Source organism: Semicossyphus pulcher, unplaced genomic scaffold (genome assembly GCF_022749685.1).
Source record: "Semicossyphus pulcher isolate SPU_LCO1_2020_fin unplaced genomic scaffold, fSemPul1.0.p SCAF_1, whole genome shotgun sequence".
NCBI lineage: Eukaryota > Metazoa > Chordata > Actinopteri > Labriformes > Labridae > Semicossyphus > Semicossyphus pulcher.
Genome location: NW_027211603.1, coordinates 36,638,387 through 36,655,374, shown reverse-complemented (window position 1 = coordinate 36,655,374; position 16,988 = coordinate 36,638,387). Strand labels below are relative to the sequence as shown.

The window sequence follows — 16,988 nt, the reverse complement described above, 5'->3', positions numbered from 1 at the left end:
TTTGAAATGAGATGTAATATGACATGACGCAAGATGCAGGAGAAGAGATAAAGTAGTACCCCGATTGATGCCCTGGTCACAGGGATTTCCTAAGCGTGTAGCTATGTCGGGGCAGCTTCCTTTGGTTTTCCATGTGTTGGCGAAAGCTGCAGCGGTGCCCTCCACCAGACCACTTATCACCTTGAAATCATCACTCATTTTGTTGTTGAAGTTCCCACACAAACCTGTTGGAAAAGTTAAGAGACGTTTTTTTTAAATGCTAGTAACCACGAGATGAACCTGCTAAATTGTGGGTTCTGCGTTTTCCAGAAACAATAAGGTGGAGGCATACCAGCAGTGGTTCCTCTTAGTGAATAGTCCATCTTGATGACGACCTGCATCCTGGGCTTCAGCTGGACTAAAATCACTACGCCCATCTTGAGCTTTACCACGATGTATAAGGATGATTGTTTGAATGCCATGAACTCCGCTGCAGCAGTGAGAAGACATTGAAAAACTCAGTGTTACAGCTTTACACTTTCAAAGTTACACATTACTGTTAGATTGTTTGAAATTCTCTTGTTCAACATGTTACCATCTGCACTTGAAAAGAAATCTGCCTCTATCCACACAGATTTTTCTGTAATACACCCTTTCTGTAATGTTGTCAGTCACCTCGGTTAACAATCAGAGCCTGTGGCAAAAACAAGCACTTGTGGGGCATAGACATACTTAAATTGGGCACAATTTCACAATAGAAGTATTTACAGCAGTAACTGGAAACATTTCTGTACCTATTTATCAGACCCCAAAATGTGAAAAATAGGGTTTAGATATAGAAATATTGGCAGTCCCTCTTCAGTTTATAGATAAAGGGCTTCCTCAAAACGCCCCTGAAGTCAAATCTAGCAGAACCCCCTGAATCCAGTTCAGAGAACAAGGTCTCATCCCAATGCCTGGCTAACTGAGTCCGCTATGCACACACTGAATTCTTGGAAGAAAGACATACAGGAGGACATATTTCACGAATGGAATAGCATCTGTATTGAGGCTCAGACTCAGACTATGAATACTGGGTTAAAACTTTTACAATACAGCTGGTCGATGCGAACATATGTAACTCCTGCTAAGTTACACACATTTAAAAGTACCAATAACTCAAGGGGGACTTTATATATTTTGTTTGTGGGACTGCACAAAAATTAAAGATTTTTGGAAGGAGGTAAGCCATATGATATATCCAGTCGGGTCAGTTAATTTACCTCTTGAACCCAAAGTCTTTATTCTGGGTTTGTACCCAACCAGTCGTCATATAAAAAAAAAATGTAAAAGCACTCATAGAAACGCTGGTTAGCTCTTGCCTAGAAAAGTATGAACAGGATTGGTCAATGGCTTAAGGAAATGTCCACTTGCCTTACAATGGAAAAGATAACATATGGTTAATGGTAAACAAGACACTTTCAAAGAGGTTTGGGGACCATTTTTGGACTTTGAGCGGTGAAATACTGGCTAACGAGGGGCACTCTGGGTAATCTACTACGATTTGTGTACATGTGGAATGGAGGCACTATTTTATTACTTATTGGTCTGTGCTTCATCCAAAGTATGTTTGCCTGTGCTTCATCCAAAGTATGAGGCAGCAGTAAGCTTGTCCATGTCTTCCGGCACTTCTCACCAGATCAGTAACCAATCGAAAGCAGTATTGTGATTATAAGAGATGAGGGAATCAAAAGCTTGCCGTCTCACAGCCCTCTTAATTTCACTGTATCTGCAAACACAGCTGCTTTTTCCTTATGAGTAGAAGCGCTGCTGTCCATCCTTGTGTGTGTAACAAGCAGATACGTCTTGTGAACTCTCCGATGTATGTCCATAATGCGCCCTTTAAAGAGCAGAGTCAGACTGCGCCATAGTCTTTAGACCAGGTTTTTGTTGGTCTATGGCACAGTCGCTTTCTGCGTCCTCAAGATAGCAATGCACGACTTCCGGTGGCGCGCTACACGGCATGGCAGCATAGTAACTGAGCTCCGGGCATCAGCCTTAAATTCAATTATCTTTACTCATTAATACAACACACAAACAAGCAAATTACATTTTGCTTCGATGATGGATGGGGACAAAGGCAAGAAAGGAGGATATGGACTACGCAGTAACTCTGAAAGAGAACCCGAGACGGAGGCTGAAGCTAGCGAAACTCCAAAACAAGATGGAGGCCGCAGAGAGACCGAAACTTTGGATTCAATACGTACGGCGGTGAGTGAAGTTATGACTACGGGAATTGCAGCGCTCCAGGCCGAATTGAAAAAAGACCTCTCAGACTTCCGCACGGGCTTCAGGGAAGATATTAAAAAACAAATGGACGAATTTGTATCAGAAGTAAACCGGAAAATACAAGGTGTGACAGGCCAAATTGAAGGGGCAGTGGAACGCGTAGGCCAGATGGAGGAAAACATGCTCGTCATGGAAAGATGGGACATCGGAGTCAAAGATACTCTCACCCAGCTGCTCGCTAAACAGCGGGCGCTACAGGAAAAAGTGACCGATCTGGAGGGACGCTCTAGGCGCAATAACATCAGGATCTATGGCATCCCCGAGGACGCCGAGGGCACGTCAGCAGTGACTTTTATTGAAAGCTTCATCAAGACAGAGCTGGGGAGCGAACTCGACCGTGGACTGGGGATTGAGCGCGCGCACCGCGCCATGGCACCGAAACCACCACCGAGTGCCCCGCCACGCTCTATGGTGGTCCGTTTCCTCCAGTTCTCTGTCAAAGAAAAGATCCTTCACGCCGCCTGGAAAAAAGAGCTCCGTGTCCAAAACAAACGGGTGTATTTTGATCATGATTATGCAACGGAGGTGCAGAACAAAAGGAAGGAATATATACCCATCAAGAAAATACTACGGGATAATGGCGTACGTTTCCAGACCCCACTAACAAGAATGCGTGTTTTTTTTTAAACGGGCCCTGTAACGTACAACAGCGCTGCACACGCAGCAGAAGACCCGCGGAGGAGAGGATACACGGTGGGTGAGATCCCCGGCAGCAGGACCAAGAGCAAAGACATCTCGGAGGAGACGCTGGCTCGGCTTCTACCCTGGGAGACAACGGAGGCCCGACCCGGTGGAGAAAAGCACTGGTTCCAGAAGCAGATTCGGGAGAAGCTGAAGGAGTACCGCAGAACGGAACCAGGAGCCACAGCAAGGGATGAGTGAGGCATTTAATCATAACTTCCCCATTATCTCATTATAATGATGTTCAGTTAAAACATAGGCTGATGCCCACGGGCAAAAGACACAGCCACCAAACTTTCTTTTTTTCCCACTACTGAGGGCCCCCACCTTGTGGCCAGCCCCCTCACTGTCTAAAGCGACACGACAGCTTTTCTGATGGAAGTTCAGTTCACTGTTCTACAAAGTTCTGTTCTATATTGTGTTGTTTATTACCACTGGTCCGGGGTGATAGAAGAATGGTTTAAATGTAAGACTGACGCATTATCAACACTATAATATACTGTCTCTGAATGTAAATGGGCTGAATAACCCGGTCAAAAGAAGCAAAATGATAGCTAAAATAAAAAGGGAAAAGATAAATGTGGCATATTGGCAGGAGACGCACCTTTCAGGTGCTGAACATGAAAAACTTAAAAAGATGGGATTTAGAAACACCTTCTTTTCATCATATAAGAAAGGAAAAAGAAGGGGAGTAGCTATATTGATTTCTAATGCTGTCAAATTCGAATTAATATCTCAAATTAATGATAGAGAAGGTAGATTCGTTTTGGTAAAAGGAAAAATAGACCAGAAAGAAGTAACATTATTTAATGTCTATGCTCCCCCTGGGAGCAATATAACCTTTTTCAGAAGGATATTTGAACTAATTACATCACAAACGTATGGGACCCTTATATGTGCAGGAGATTTTAATATACTTCTGAACCCTTCTCTAGATACAACTAATAGAACAAGAAGAAGGAATTTGATTGAAAAACGCATAAACAAAGTACTTAAAGACTTGGGACTTATTGATGTATGGCGGGCTCTGAATGGTTCAACTCCTGGATATACTTTTTATTCTGCAAGACACACAGCCCACTCAAGGATTGACTATTTTTTCATGTATAACAAAGATCTACATAGGCTGAAATATTGCAGAATAGGTCAGAGGGATCTTTCAGACCACTCAGGGATTTCTCTAACTTTACATTTAGATGGTAGACAGCGAAAAACTTTGTGGCGACTTAATACCGGTTTGCTAAATGACCATACCTTTAGAAATTCAATGGAGAAGGACTTAGCATTATACATGCAGGACAATAATAATGGAGAAGTGAACCCCTGTATATTATGGGACGCAGCTAAAGCTGTTCTCAGGGGGAAGATTATAGCTAGGACAGCTGCACTAAAAAAGGTGAAAACTCAAAAATTAATTGGTTTACAGGAAAAACTGAGAAACCTGGAACAAATACACATAACAAATAAAGAACCCTCGATTATACAACAAATCAGACATACTAAACAGGAAATAGATAAAATATTAGGTGAGGAGGTGGAGAAAAATATAAGATTCATGAAACAAAGATATTACGAGGCGGGCCCTAGGGCTGCAAAATTGTTGGCTTGGAGGCTCAAAAAACAACAGGCAGAAAACACTATCCACAAGATTAGAGACCCTACCACAAATAAAATTACTAACAATTTGGACGGCATACAAAAAGCATTTGAAAGATATTATAAATCTTTATATTCTCAATCAGAACAGGTTAATAATCACTCAGCTGCTGAATTTCTGAGCTCCTTAGACCTTCCCACACTAGGTAAAGAAGCTAATGATAAACTCATCTCACCAATTACAAAGGAGGAAATAAGTAAAGCTATCTCAAGTTTAAACACTAACAAATCACCTGGCACGGATGGCTTTCCTCCAGAATGGTATAAGTCAATGAAAGATCACCTGCTCCCTTATTTGGAGTCCAGTTTTAATTACATTCTAAAAGGAGGCTCCCTCCCTCCCTCCTGGAGAGGCCTTCATATCTGTGATCCCCAAAGAAGGTAAGGACAGAGCGGACTGTAAAAGGTACAGACCTATTAGTGTTTTAAATTCAGACTATAAATTGTATGCCACCATTTTAGCAAAAAGAATGGAACCTGTAATGCCCTTGCTAATAGACGAGGACCAAACAGGATTCATAAAGAATAGACAGACACAGGACAACATAAGAAGAGCCTTACATACCATCGAACAGATTAACAAAGATCAAATTAGTGCCATCATTCTTAGTTTAGACGCTGAAAAAGCTTTTGATTCAGTTGGGTGGGAATTTCTGTATTTAGTTATGAAGAGATTTAACTTTAGTAAGGATTTTATACACTGTATCCAGGCACTTTACACCTCCCCCACTGCGAGAATTAAAGTTAATGGCAGTCTGTCTGATCCTATAACTTTACGACGTGGTTGCAGGCAGGGCTGCCCCCTCAGCCCCAACCTATTTAATTTATTCATCGAACCTTTAGCCCAAGCAATACGTCAGGAGACAGAATTAGAAGGTATATCCATGGGACGAGAGGAATATAAAATAAGTCTGTACGCGGACGATGTATTGATCACAATAAAAAATCCTAATTCAGGCCTGCCCCTATTAATGAAAATGCTGGAAACATATGGGGAATATTCAGGATATGCCCTAAATATACATAAAACACAGGTTATGACATTTAACTACACACCTACAGAAGAACTCAACGTAATGTATAGTTTTAATTGGAACGCACCCTTCATTAAATATCTGGGAGTGAGTTTGCCTAAAGATATGTCACAATTACTCAATATTAACTATAACTGTATTAACAAAAAAATATATGATGATCTTGATGGGTGGAGCCTGTTGCCTCTTGACTTTGGAAGCAGAATTAGATCAATAAAAATGAATATCCTCCCTAGGTTATTATATCTCTTTTTATCATTGCCAGTGGAAATCCCTCTGAAACAATTTAGAGAGTGGAATAAACATATTTCACGATTCATCTGGAATAAACAGAGACCAAGGGTTAAATTTTCCACCCTTCAGCTTCCGGAGGAGAGGGGCGGTAAGGCCCTCCCATCTTTAAGGGACTACTATTTAGCAGCCCAACTGAGACCTCTAATATATTGGTGTAATTCTTCTTATGTAGCTAAATGGAAAACCATGGAGTTATCATTAACAGATGCACCAATACAATCACTGCTTGGCTGTGTGGGAATGGAGAAAAAAATACTACAAACGGAGAGCCAATGGGTGAACTGCTCTTTGAAGGTATGGGCCGAGGTGGTTAAAAAATTTGAACTCCAAAAACAGATAAAACTACTTACATGGCCAGCGTATGACCCCGAATTCACACCAGCATTACTAGATCATAGATATAAACAATGGACCTATTATGGTGTTACTGCTGTATGCAAAATTGTTAAAAAATGGGAGCTTAATAGCTTTAACAATTTATGTCAAATGTATGGACTAGGTGGGCATGACTTTTATAGGTACTTACAGTTCCGTGACTATTTTTGTAAAAAGCTGAAAGGTGGTAACCCAGCAGAGCCACCAGCGATTATTCATATATTTATGGATGCATACAACTCTTGGAATATTAAAGGACTTGTAAGCAAGTTATACCACAGCATTACCTCATTGAAGAAGGATTCTACAGACTATGTGAAACAATGATGGGAAAAAGAGTTGAACATTGTGATAACAGAGGACATGTGGCTGAACGCTTGGGAAACGCAGTCATCCTCCACCAACTCCTGGACTTGGAGAGACTTCTGTTGGAAAAGCTTGATTCGTTTTTTTATAACCCCCAAGCAGAAGTCCAAACAGACTGGTACACAACTGGCCTGCTGGAGAGAATGCGGAGAGGTCTTTGCTGATCATGCCCATATTTTTTGGTCTTGCCCCTCCATCCAGTCTTTCTGGAGAGAAGTGGCAAAAATTATCTCAAAGGTTCTATGCTTTAATATGAATGTATTATTCACAACTCTCTATCTCTGGAATATGCCAGATGGGTTGAGTAAAGCTGATATATATCTACTTAGGGTCCTGCTGGCTGCAAGTAAAAAGGCCATCACAAAATGTTGGCTCCAGAAAAATGCTCCCACTACAGACTCTTTTGTTAATATCGTAAAACAACTACATGTACTAGAGCAAATGACTTACTCAGTCAGACTCCAAAAAGATCTAGGTGAAAAACAATGGCAGAAATGGCAAGCCTATTTGGCCAATGAGTGAGACTGTATGCACGTACTGGGTTTGATACTTTGTCTTTTGTATTTACTGATCACCCCCGGACCATGAATATGGGTAATTGTTCAATGTTTTGTATTTGTCTTTTGTTTTACCTTCCTGTACTAAAAGATGAAAATGATCTATAAATAAAGAGTTTAAAAAAAAAAAGATAGCAATGCACCACCTGTTTGCATGACCACACTCCACTTTAAGACCAACTCGCCCATGAACACTCAAATGGGTGCAAGATCGCTTGCTATTCACACAACGTGGCCGCTGGGCGTAAAAAATTGCCTCGGATGGAAATTAGACACGATCCTTGCTCTGCGTGCTGCTGCGCTTTGCACCAGGCGTATGATAAGGCCAAAGGACTGTAACTGATGATTTGAGGGTCTTTATAGCTGTTTCTATGACATGCTGTGTGTCTCCTGATATATATGTTGAAGTAACTCACGATTAGACAGTGGAAGCTCAGAACGAATCTGGTTTATCTGAACCTTCCCAGATGCAAGGATTTTCATCACCTGTCAGAGTGTAGAAAGAAACGTTTTAGATTTAGAGTCCAACAGTATTGTTAATAATCTTATGATAAATGATGTTCAAAACTCCAATCCAAACAGAATTTAATAATGAATACCTGTTTCTCAGTGTGTATCCTGACAAATTAGTGAATAGCAGTATATATATAATATCTGTGTGCAGCTTACCATAGTATTGCTGTTTAAGGCCACAGTTACAGATCTGAGGCAGGTGATTCTTTCAGAGACACCACACTTTTCCAGGTCCACCAGCACAGCGAAGGAAGAGCCACTACTTTGCTGCAACACACATTGGGGATAAAATGACTGTATTAATGACAAACACTGATCTGTTTCATGATGACACACTCAAAGAGCTCTGTTCACCAAAAACTTAATGGGTCTTTCATTAGTTCATGACATTATATAATCATCAACATTGCGATATAATTCTCAGCATAGATGGATACCAGCCCATGCTGCTTGTGTGCAGTGTATAACTCTGGTGTGTATGTGGTGGTACACTAGCTTTATTGCAGATGATGTGTGTGCTACCTTGGCTAGAACATAGGAGCAGTCTCCATGGAAGGTGTACATTTTTCCATCAAAGGTGTTGACATGAGCTCCTCCCTCCACAGAGCACGTTCCTGGACAGTCCTCCTCTTTGCACTTCCACAAGCCATCTTTACACTTACTGTCAGTAAATACACACACACGCACACACACACACACACACACACAAAACATTTTTTGAAGCAGTGTTCAAATTACTCTGGTGCTTTATCTAGAAATCCTGAAAGAAAAACATGGTTTAGTAGGCAGAGGAATATAAGGAAGACTGTCATTCCCTGCAAACAGGCTAACATTATATCAGCAGGAACAACAGATGAGGAGTACATAGACCTAAGTCTCAGGAAATATAATTAAACTTCGTATGCCTGCCGCCTGCAGCTACTAAAAAATAGAACTGCTCCTCGTCCCCAGGAAGGAACCCACTGTCCTCTCTGTTCCAAACCAAACACACATGAACACAAGGTTGGGAAAGGTTCCTCAGGCAAAATGTAGCGATGAAGAATGTTTGCCATCATGAGTAATTCTGGAGCAGGCTGAAGGAAGTGAGACCAGAAAAGAAAAGGCTTATTTCTGTGGCGCTAGTTTTCAAGCGGAGGTGTTTTCACATGTCCAGAGCAAAACCAGCGTACAGCAGGATTAGTTTCAGACATAATTAATGACAAAACCAAAAATGTAAGTCGTAAACAGCGATGAACAGGCCTTTGCAACTATGCACACATTAGGGTGTGCTGCAGTGGCAGGGTGTGCATGAGCCACACAACTTGCTGCACACATGGACGCTCTATCATGACCACTGGCCCTGGGCCAGTCCGTCTGGTGATGCCAGAAGACGAGGAAACGCTCATCACTTCCTTTTACACAACAGTGTAACAGTGTGCAACACGAGACAACGCAAGCTGTGAAATTGAGATGGATGCCAACAAATGACCAGCACCCACAACAACACCGACACAAACTCCACACAAGAATAAAAAACTAAAAAAAGTTTTATCTAGTGAAGCCCGTCTGGCCAAACAGGAATGTGATCGACGTCAGGGGAAAACTGGAGTCAACATTGGCAGGGCATGTGAATCATAGAGACCTTCGATTGCTTTTAGGGATCAAAACAGACCCACAACTTATTGTTGTCATAAAAACAAAACCTGCATGCAGCTCTCACCGGGTGCAGCATTTTTTCTCTCACAGTACAAGTGCTCTATCCAGCTCTATCCAGCCACCCTACCCTGCCTGGCTAGTTTTCGCTAATGCCTGTGATGATTTGCTGGTTCGCCGGCATAATTTGCCGTTTGGTTACGAAGCACAATGCCGGAGTCATGCAGTGTATTTATGTTAGAGCTAGTTGGCTAAACTTAGCATGCTCACTAACGTTATGACCAAAAGACCAAAATACTATCTGAGTGTGTATGTCAGTTATCTAGCTTGACACATAACTTTGCCAGCTAACATGACAAACGGTGTTGATTTTGTAAATTATGAAGCAGAACAAAGCAAATGCCTAGGCTAAGGTTAGCCAGCCAGCTGTAAGCTGTAAGCAGACTCCCGTGAGCTGATCTGGCTGGAAATTGACTAATTTGCTGTTTGGTTACGAAGCACAATGCCAGATCCATGCAGGGTAGTTATGTTAGAACTAGAGCCCCGACAACCAAAATACTATCCGAGTGTGTATGTCAGTGTTGTCAGTCTAGCTTGACAAATAACTTCGCCACCTAACATGATACTAACTTAGGCATTATTATATAATGATATATACAGTATTGATTTAGGACAACATGATGCCGGTCAATGAACACAACTCATCAGTGAAAAGTAAACAGAGCTGATGAGTTCCGAGACTGAGCTTTCTCAGTTTTGTGTGTCTTCAGCAAAAACCCTGGATGCTCGTTCATGTGTGCGAGTGTCCGCGCAAGCACGTACAAAAAGGTTGACTGCAGTATCCTCAACGGCCGACCGTGTCGTTAGGAATGAGGATTTTCTGAAAGTTACATATAGCACCTTTAATAAAGATGGTCCAGTGTACATTACACATCCAGTAGAGAACATACCCATGGTTTCCAGCAGCAAAAATAAGTAAACAAATATGTTTACAGATTACCTTTCTTTGATGGTAAACACAGAAATGTAATAAATGTAATAAGATCAAACCCAGAACTGCATAGCAGCAGAAATAATATATTACATCATATATATAACATCATTCGCCACTAATTTAAAAAACATTCAAACAAATTTATTCAAACAGTCAAAATTTTATTTATTTCAAAAAGAAACATTTTTACACATGGTAAAAGACTGTACTTAAACAGCAATTTTACAGTCTTTGCGACCACTCAAAGCTGCTTTTACATTACATGTCACATTCACCCATTCACACACTGATGGCAGAGGCTGCACATAAAGAAAATGATACTCATTCTTAAAGTCGAGGTGAAATGAAAAATGTCATTTTAATCCTTTTAGATCACATCCCTGGTAATATTGTGCATCTATTTGACAATATAGGCCAAAAAAAATACTGAAAATCCATTTCTTCGTATTCTTATATCAAAATCCGGTCATTTTTTCTTCCGGTAAAACTAAATTTCACTCGTGCTTAAATTAGCACCAAACAATTTCAACCAATCAATCTGCAACATTTAGCCGAAGAGCACCAACAACGCTCGGTCAGTTAGCTAGCTACTGCGCTGTGGAGAACGTCTGTCTATGCCCACTTCTCAATGATCAAATCAAATCCCTCTAATGATATGTCCCGCCTGCACGTCCTGTTTCACTCGGAAATACGTCACGATACGGAAGCTAGATACTCTCGAAATGCCGTTTCAGCTCAACTTTAAGGCCAAGAGCCCCCCATGGGCTCAGGGCCCTGGGCACGTACCCACTTTGCCCATGTGGAAACCCATTACTGGCTGCAGCCACGGGCTGTGCACGGGTAGGTAGTGCTTTCAGCATGACCCAAATTTATATGTAGATCTGTTTAGGCCAAGACTAACATCACCCAAACTAATTTTCCAAAAAAGTTGGGACATTGTGTGAAATGTGAATAGAAACAGAATGCAATGAATTGCAAACCTAAATTCATTCAATACAGCATAAAGACAAGATATTTAATCTTCAAACTGAAACTTTTTTGTTTTTTCGGGAAATATACACACATTCTGAATTTGATGCCTGCATCATGTTCCAAAAAAATTGGGACAGGAGCATGTTTACCACTGTGTCACATCACCTTTTCTTCATTTGGGGACTGAAGACACAAATTAGTGGGAATGCTGATTCAGCATTCACACTATTGTTATTCGGTTCTTTAATATTATTAGCGGAAATGCTGATTCAGCATTCACACTATTGTTATTCGGTTCTTTATTATTGGTGCATTCACAGCACATGTTCTTCTACTTTATATTTATTGGGTATGCTGATACAGCATTCACACTCTTGTTATTCGGTTCTTTATTGGTGTGAATGCTGAATTATTATTCCGCCGCGTTTTTCGGCGCGCTACTCCTTCCACAAACTTCAACCAATTCAAACCATTCAAACATCATAACGTGCGCTTCATTCGGGAATAGTGTGCTATGACTTTTGGTATTCATACAATTCAAGAATTCCGAGTTATTCTAAATTCAACCCTCCATAACTTCATTCACTTAGAAACTCCATTCAACTTTTAAAATATTAACACATCTTTCAGCTTTCATCAAAATCCTTCCATAGCATTCATACTTTATTCACAGGAACCTTTCAAAGCACCTAAAGTTTTCACAAAACAAGTGAAAAATGCCCAGCATTAGAGTGGGTGATGTCATCGCCAGAGGTGGGAGGCTGTGAAAAAACACCTTGGAACTTTCCCAAACAAATTGCAACAGCGCACAGAATGTTCACTCCACATACATAAAAAATACATCAAATCGTAGGTAATCTTGTGCTGCTCGTGGTAAATGGCGGCCCAAAGCCAAAAAATGTACGCTTTTGCCACTAGATGCCTCAATGTCACAGAAAGTTGCCCAACTGCCCCATCTGCTCTAATGTTAAACATTTCTAGAAAACCGCAAACGGAAGCCCTTCTTTCTGTCTCCACCCTGACCACCCTCATGACGATCATATTATAATGTTGTGTTGATAGCATTTACGGTCTTGGCACAATGGCAGAAGATTGAGAGGCTGTTTTCGGCTAAAATCTCAGTAAAATCGACTGCTCAGCCAAGGAGTCACACAGCTGCTGCTAATTAACCCACAGCCTCTCCTCATGAGCCATCACCAATGGCAACAGCTGAGTTCAGCTAGGGGTCACTTGAGTTCATTTGGAGCTCAGTTGACACATACACACAGGACAGACATTTTAATACTATCTCAAGCATTTCTCAAGGCTGGTCTTCCATTTTAAACTCGTCCATCATCCTCATCACCTCCTCAGTCATCTTCCTAACCTCCAGATTGACTATGATCACCTCTAACCTAACCTTTATTACCTCCCTAGTCATCTTCTTCACCTCCAGACTCATTCATTCATATATTCATTCAACATTAGCAGTTCAGCCTTAGCAGTTTAGCATCAGCTCTTCTACAACATATTCAACAACATTCATACATTATATCCATTTAACATTCAAGCACAGCATTAGCAGATTACCGTAAGATATTCAGCAGACAGCATTCACACCGCAATTTTGTTCAGAAATTGCATTTTCTAGTTGGTGTGAATGCTTTCAGCATTCACAGCATATGTTCTTCTACTTTATTCTTATTAGTGGGAATGCTGATACAGCATTCACACTCTTGTTATTTGGTTCTTTATTATTATTATTATTATTAGTGGGAATGCTGATACAGCATTCACACTCTTGTTATTCGGTTCTTTATTATTAGTGGGAATGCTGATACAGCATTCACACTCTTGTACACATAATTTGACACTCAGAATGTAGGAAATCTTCTCCTCTACCGCTGATTAAATTCTGAAGCCAAACGGATTAACCGTTTTGGCACAATGAACTCTAAAGCAACAGGAGTCCATCTGCCGCAATGTTAAACTTGACTTCAACTTCCTCGGGCAAACCACTTTGTTGCAACTTTTGTATTTCGCTGTGGGATCCACATATCTAGCATCACAGACATAAAAAAAACATCTACACGTTCAGCAGACTCTCTACATGCTCACAGTATCATTCTTTTGCTGATACTCGTTAGTTTTGCCCCTTAAAATTAGCACTGTTTAGAGGCATGTTTTCAGATTTTTCTCACTTAAATCTACTGTTTTAGCTGGCTAGGCTTTTTGACTGCTGACTGCTTGTATCTCTCTCCAGCTGTCTGTCTGTCTCCTCTTTCTTTCTCTCTCTTTTTCTGTACCTCTCTTTCTTTCTCCCCCTCTCTTTCTGTCTCTCTTTCTCCCCCTCTTCTTCCACACCTTCAGCTACTTCCACACCTTCAGCTATTTTTTCCTCACCTTTAGCTACTTCCACATCTTCAGCTATTTCCTCACCTTCAGCTACTTCCACACCTTCAGCTACTTCCACACCTTCAGCTATTTTTTCCTCACCTTTAGCTACTTCCACATCTTCAGCTATTTATTCCACACCTTCAGCTATTTTTTTCTCACCTTCAGCTACTTCCACATCTTCAGCTATTTCTTCCACATCTTCAGCTCCCTCTTATACACCTTTTGCTTCTTCTTCCTCACTTTGACCTTCCTCACCTTTTTAAATATTTTCAACAGCTTTCTGCAGTTTATTTCACATTTCTGCATTTTCAGCAGTGTTTTTGCATTTTCAGCTGTATTTTGCAATTGCATTTCAGCCTTCAGCTTCAGCATTCCCACGCGTTTTCTGCAAGGAAATGCAATTTTTCTAGTTATTATTCTTCTTCTTCCGTACGTTTTTCACTGAGCTACTACTTCTGCACACTTTGTGCTACAGAAACCATTCAACTATCAAACTGTTCAGCATCTTCAGCACATTTATGCTATGACTTTTCACATTTCTACTCTTTATACTTTTTAAACTATTCTACTTTTTCTACTTTTTTTTTTACTATCGAAGCAGATGGGAAAAATCTTCAACTTCACTTCAACTCCTTCAACTTTGTAATGCTCTAACTTCAGCATACTTTCACTCACAAACTTCATTTTTACTTTAAAACGTTCACACTCTTTTCAACTTTTCAGCTATGATTCAGCTTTTTGCTATCTTTTACACTTTTTATAATATCACTGTTTAAGTTTTATGCTGTTTTTAGCCTTTTTCAGATTTTAACATTAGTGTGTATTGTGCGGAATGTTCAGGGCTAGAGTGAAGATTTGAAAATTAGAGTGGGAGGGCCGAAAAAATTGCTCCTCAGCCCACAATTTTCACTCCCTACACATAATTTTACACTCAAAATGTAGGAAATCTTCTCCTCTACCGCTGATTAAATTCTGAAGCCAAACGGATTAACCGTTTTGGCACAATGAACTCTAAAGCAACAGGAGTGCTGAAAAACTCTCCATCTGCCGCAATGTTAAACTTGACTTCAACTTCCTTGGTATACCACTTTGTTGCACTTTTGTATTTTGCTGTGGGATCCACATTTCTAGCATCACAGACATAAAAAACACATCTACACGTTCAGCAGACTCTCTACATGCTCACAGTATCATTCTTTACTGATACTCATTACTTATGCCCCTTAAAATTAGTGCTGTTTAGAGGAATGTTTTCAGTTTTTGCTCACTTAAATCTACTGTTTTAGCTGCCTAGGCTGTTTGACTGCTGTTTGCTTGTATCTCTCTCCAGCTGTCTGTCTGTCTCCTCTTTCTTTCTCTCTCTCTTTCTCTCCCTATCTCTTTCTGTCTCTCTTTCTTTCTCTCTATTTCCCACTTCTTCCTCACCTTCAGCTATTTCCTCACCTTCAACTACTTCTTCCTCACCTTCAGCTACTTCCACATCTTCAGCTATTTCTTCCGCACCTTCAGCTATTTCCTCACCTTCAGCTACTTCCACACCTTCAGCTACTTCTTCCTCACCTTTAGCTACTTCCGCACCTTCAGCTATTTCTTCCACACCTTCAGCTTCTTCTTCCTCTCTTTCCACTTCCTCCTCATCACTTTTAACTACATTTTCCTTCATTTCAACTTGATTTTCCTTAACTTCTGCTTCTATTCCCTCAATTTCAGCTTCTTCTTCTGCACCTTCAGCTCCCTCTTCCACACATTCTGCTTCTTGATGATCTGTGATCATCTGCTGTGTTTCTGCGTGATAAAGTTACAGTTACTGAATCTTACTGCGACTAGTTCAAGCTGCTTTGTTTTGCCTTACCGGCATATCTTTCTCCTCCTTTGTACTAACCTACATACACACACACATGCACTCACATCCGTCACGGTAACTCATACACACCTTAAAAGGTACAGATTGCCCGAGCACAAAGCTTTTCCATCATCTTGTGTAGTTAACCAGACCAGGCCACAACTGTTTTCTTTGTTCAACTCATGCAGACTTTCCGCTATTTTGAACACCTGCGCATGGGGATGCTGCCATCTTGTTCTCTCTTTCACTCTCTCTCTCTCTCACACACACACACACACACACACACACACGTGTGAATTCCAGTACCCCTGCCATATTTAGACATAGCACTGGTAATTTAGGCCTTAAATTTAATTTAAAAAACGCATAAACAGAGAACAGGGAAGAGAAGTGGGGATTAGGGAAAACAAATAAGAGAGTTCATCTTAAAGTACACGTTAACTTTACTAGTGTAATTCTGATCATTTTTATTATTAATAATGATGATTATATGTTTTGGTGCCCCAGGTGAGGCCTTCAGATATCAGCCTTATAACAGTGTTTAAGCACAATAATCCAGAAACATTATTTTGAAATAATTCCCCACCCCCAATTTATTTATTTTTTTAAATAATTTTTTTTTTTTAGTGTATTGTGGTTAGTTTAATTTGTTTGAGACAACAATTTGGCATTGTTCTCAAGTTGAGGTTTGCCCTTGACCACAATTAAAAAAAAAAAAAAAACACTAAAAAGGGAATTCCAGTACCCCTGCCATATTTAGACATAGCAGTGGTAATTTAGTCTTAAATGTAATTAAAAAATGCATAAACAGAGAACAGGGAAGAAATGTGGGGATTAGGGGGAAAAAAGTAGAGAGTTCATCTTAAAGTCTTTAGGCTTTTTCTGTTTATTAATTAATATTAAGTAAACTTGACTTAAGAAAGTAGTCTCCAAAAATTATTGTATTTTAATAAAAATGTTTTGACAATTTCATCTTCATTAGACAGGTCAGCTAGAGGAAAACAGGAAATAAAGTGAAGAAAGTGGGAGATGACATGTGGGCTTCATAGATAACTGGCAGACATTCTGGGGAAAGCCCGGACTAATCGGAAGAGACGGCATTCATCCCACTTTGGATGGAGCAGCTCTTTTGTCTCGTAATATGGCTAAGTTTGTTAGTCGTAAAACCTGACGAACCAGAGTTGAGACCAGGAGGCAGAGCTATAGTCCTACACACTCCTCTGAGCTTCCATGTGAGCAGTTTACCGGCCACAATGTTAATGTTATAGAGACTGTGTCTGCCCCCCAACCCAGGCCTTTTGTTACAGTTAATTCAAACTTAAATAAAAAAGGAGTAAATAAAAAAAAGATTAAAACAACAACCAAAGTTATGCCAAAAAATATGATAA

General features: G+C 40.4%; 1 protein-coding gene across 1 annotated transcript in view; it reads right to left on the bottom strand.

Moving 5' to 3' along the window:
- The window catches only part of LOC138592138 (mucin-2-like), a 118,984-nt gene that overhangs the window by 62,460 nt on the left and 39,536 nt on the right, over positions 1 to 16,988 (bottom strand). The window contains exons 9-13 of the mRNA XM_069662834.1: positions 8,306 to 8,444; positions 7,940 to 8,050; positions 7,687 to 7,756; positions 332 to 469; positions 60 to 224 (exon numbers count right to left, since the gene is read on the bottom strand). Of these exons, the coding sequence (XP_069518935.1) occupies positions 60 to 224; positions 332 to 469; positions 7,687 to 7,756; positions 7,940 to 8,050; positions 8,306 to 8,444 (623 nt within the window). The remainder of the gene's footprint in view (positions 1 to 59; positions 225 to 331; positions 470 to 7,686; positions 7,757 to 7,939; positions 8,051 to 8,305; positions 8,445 to 16,988) is intronic.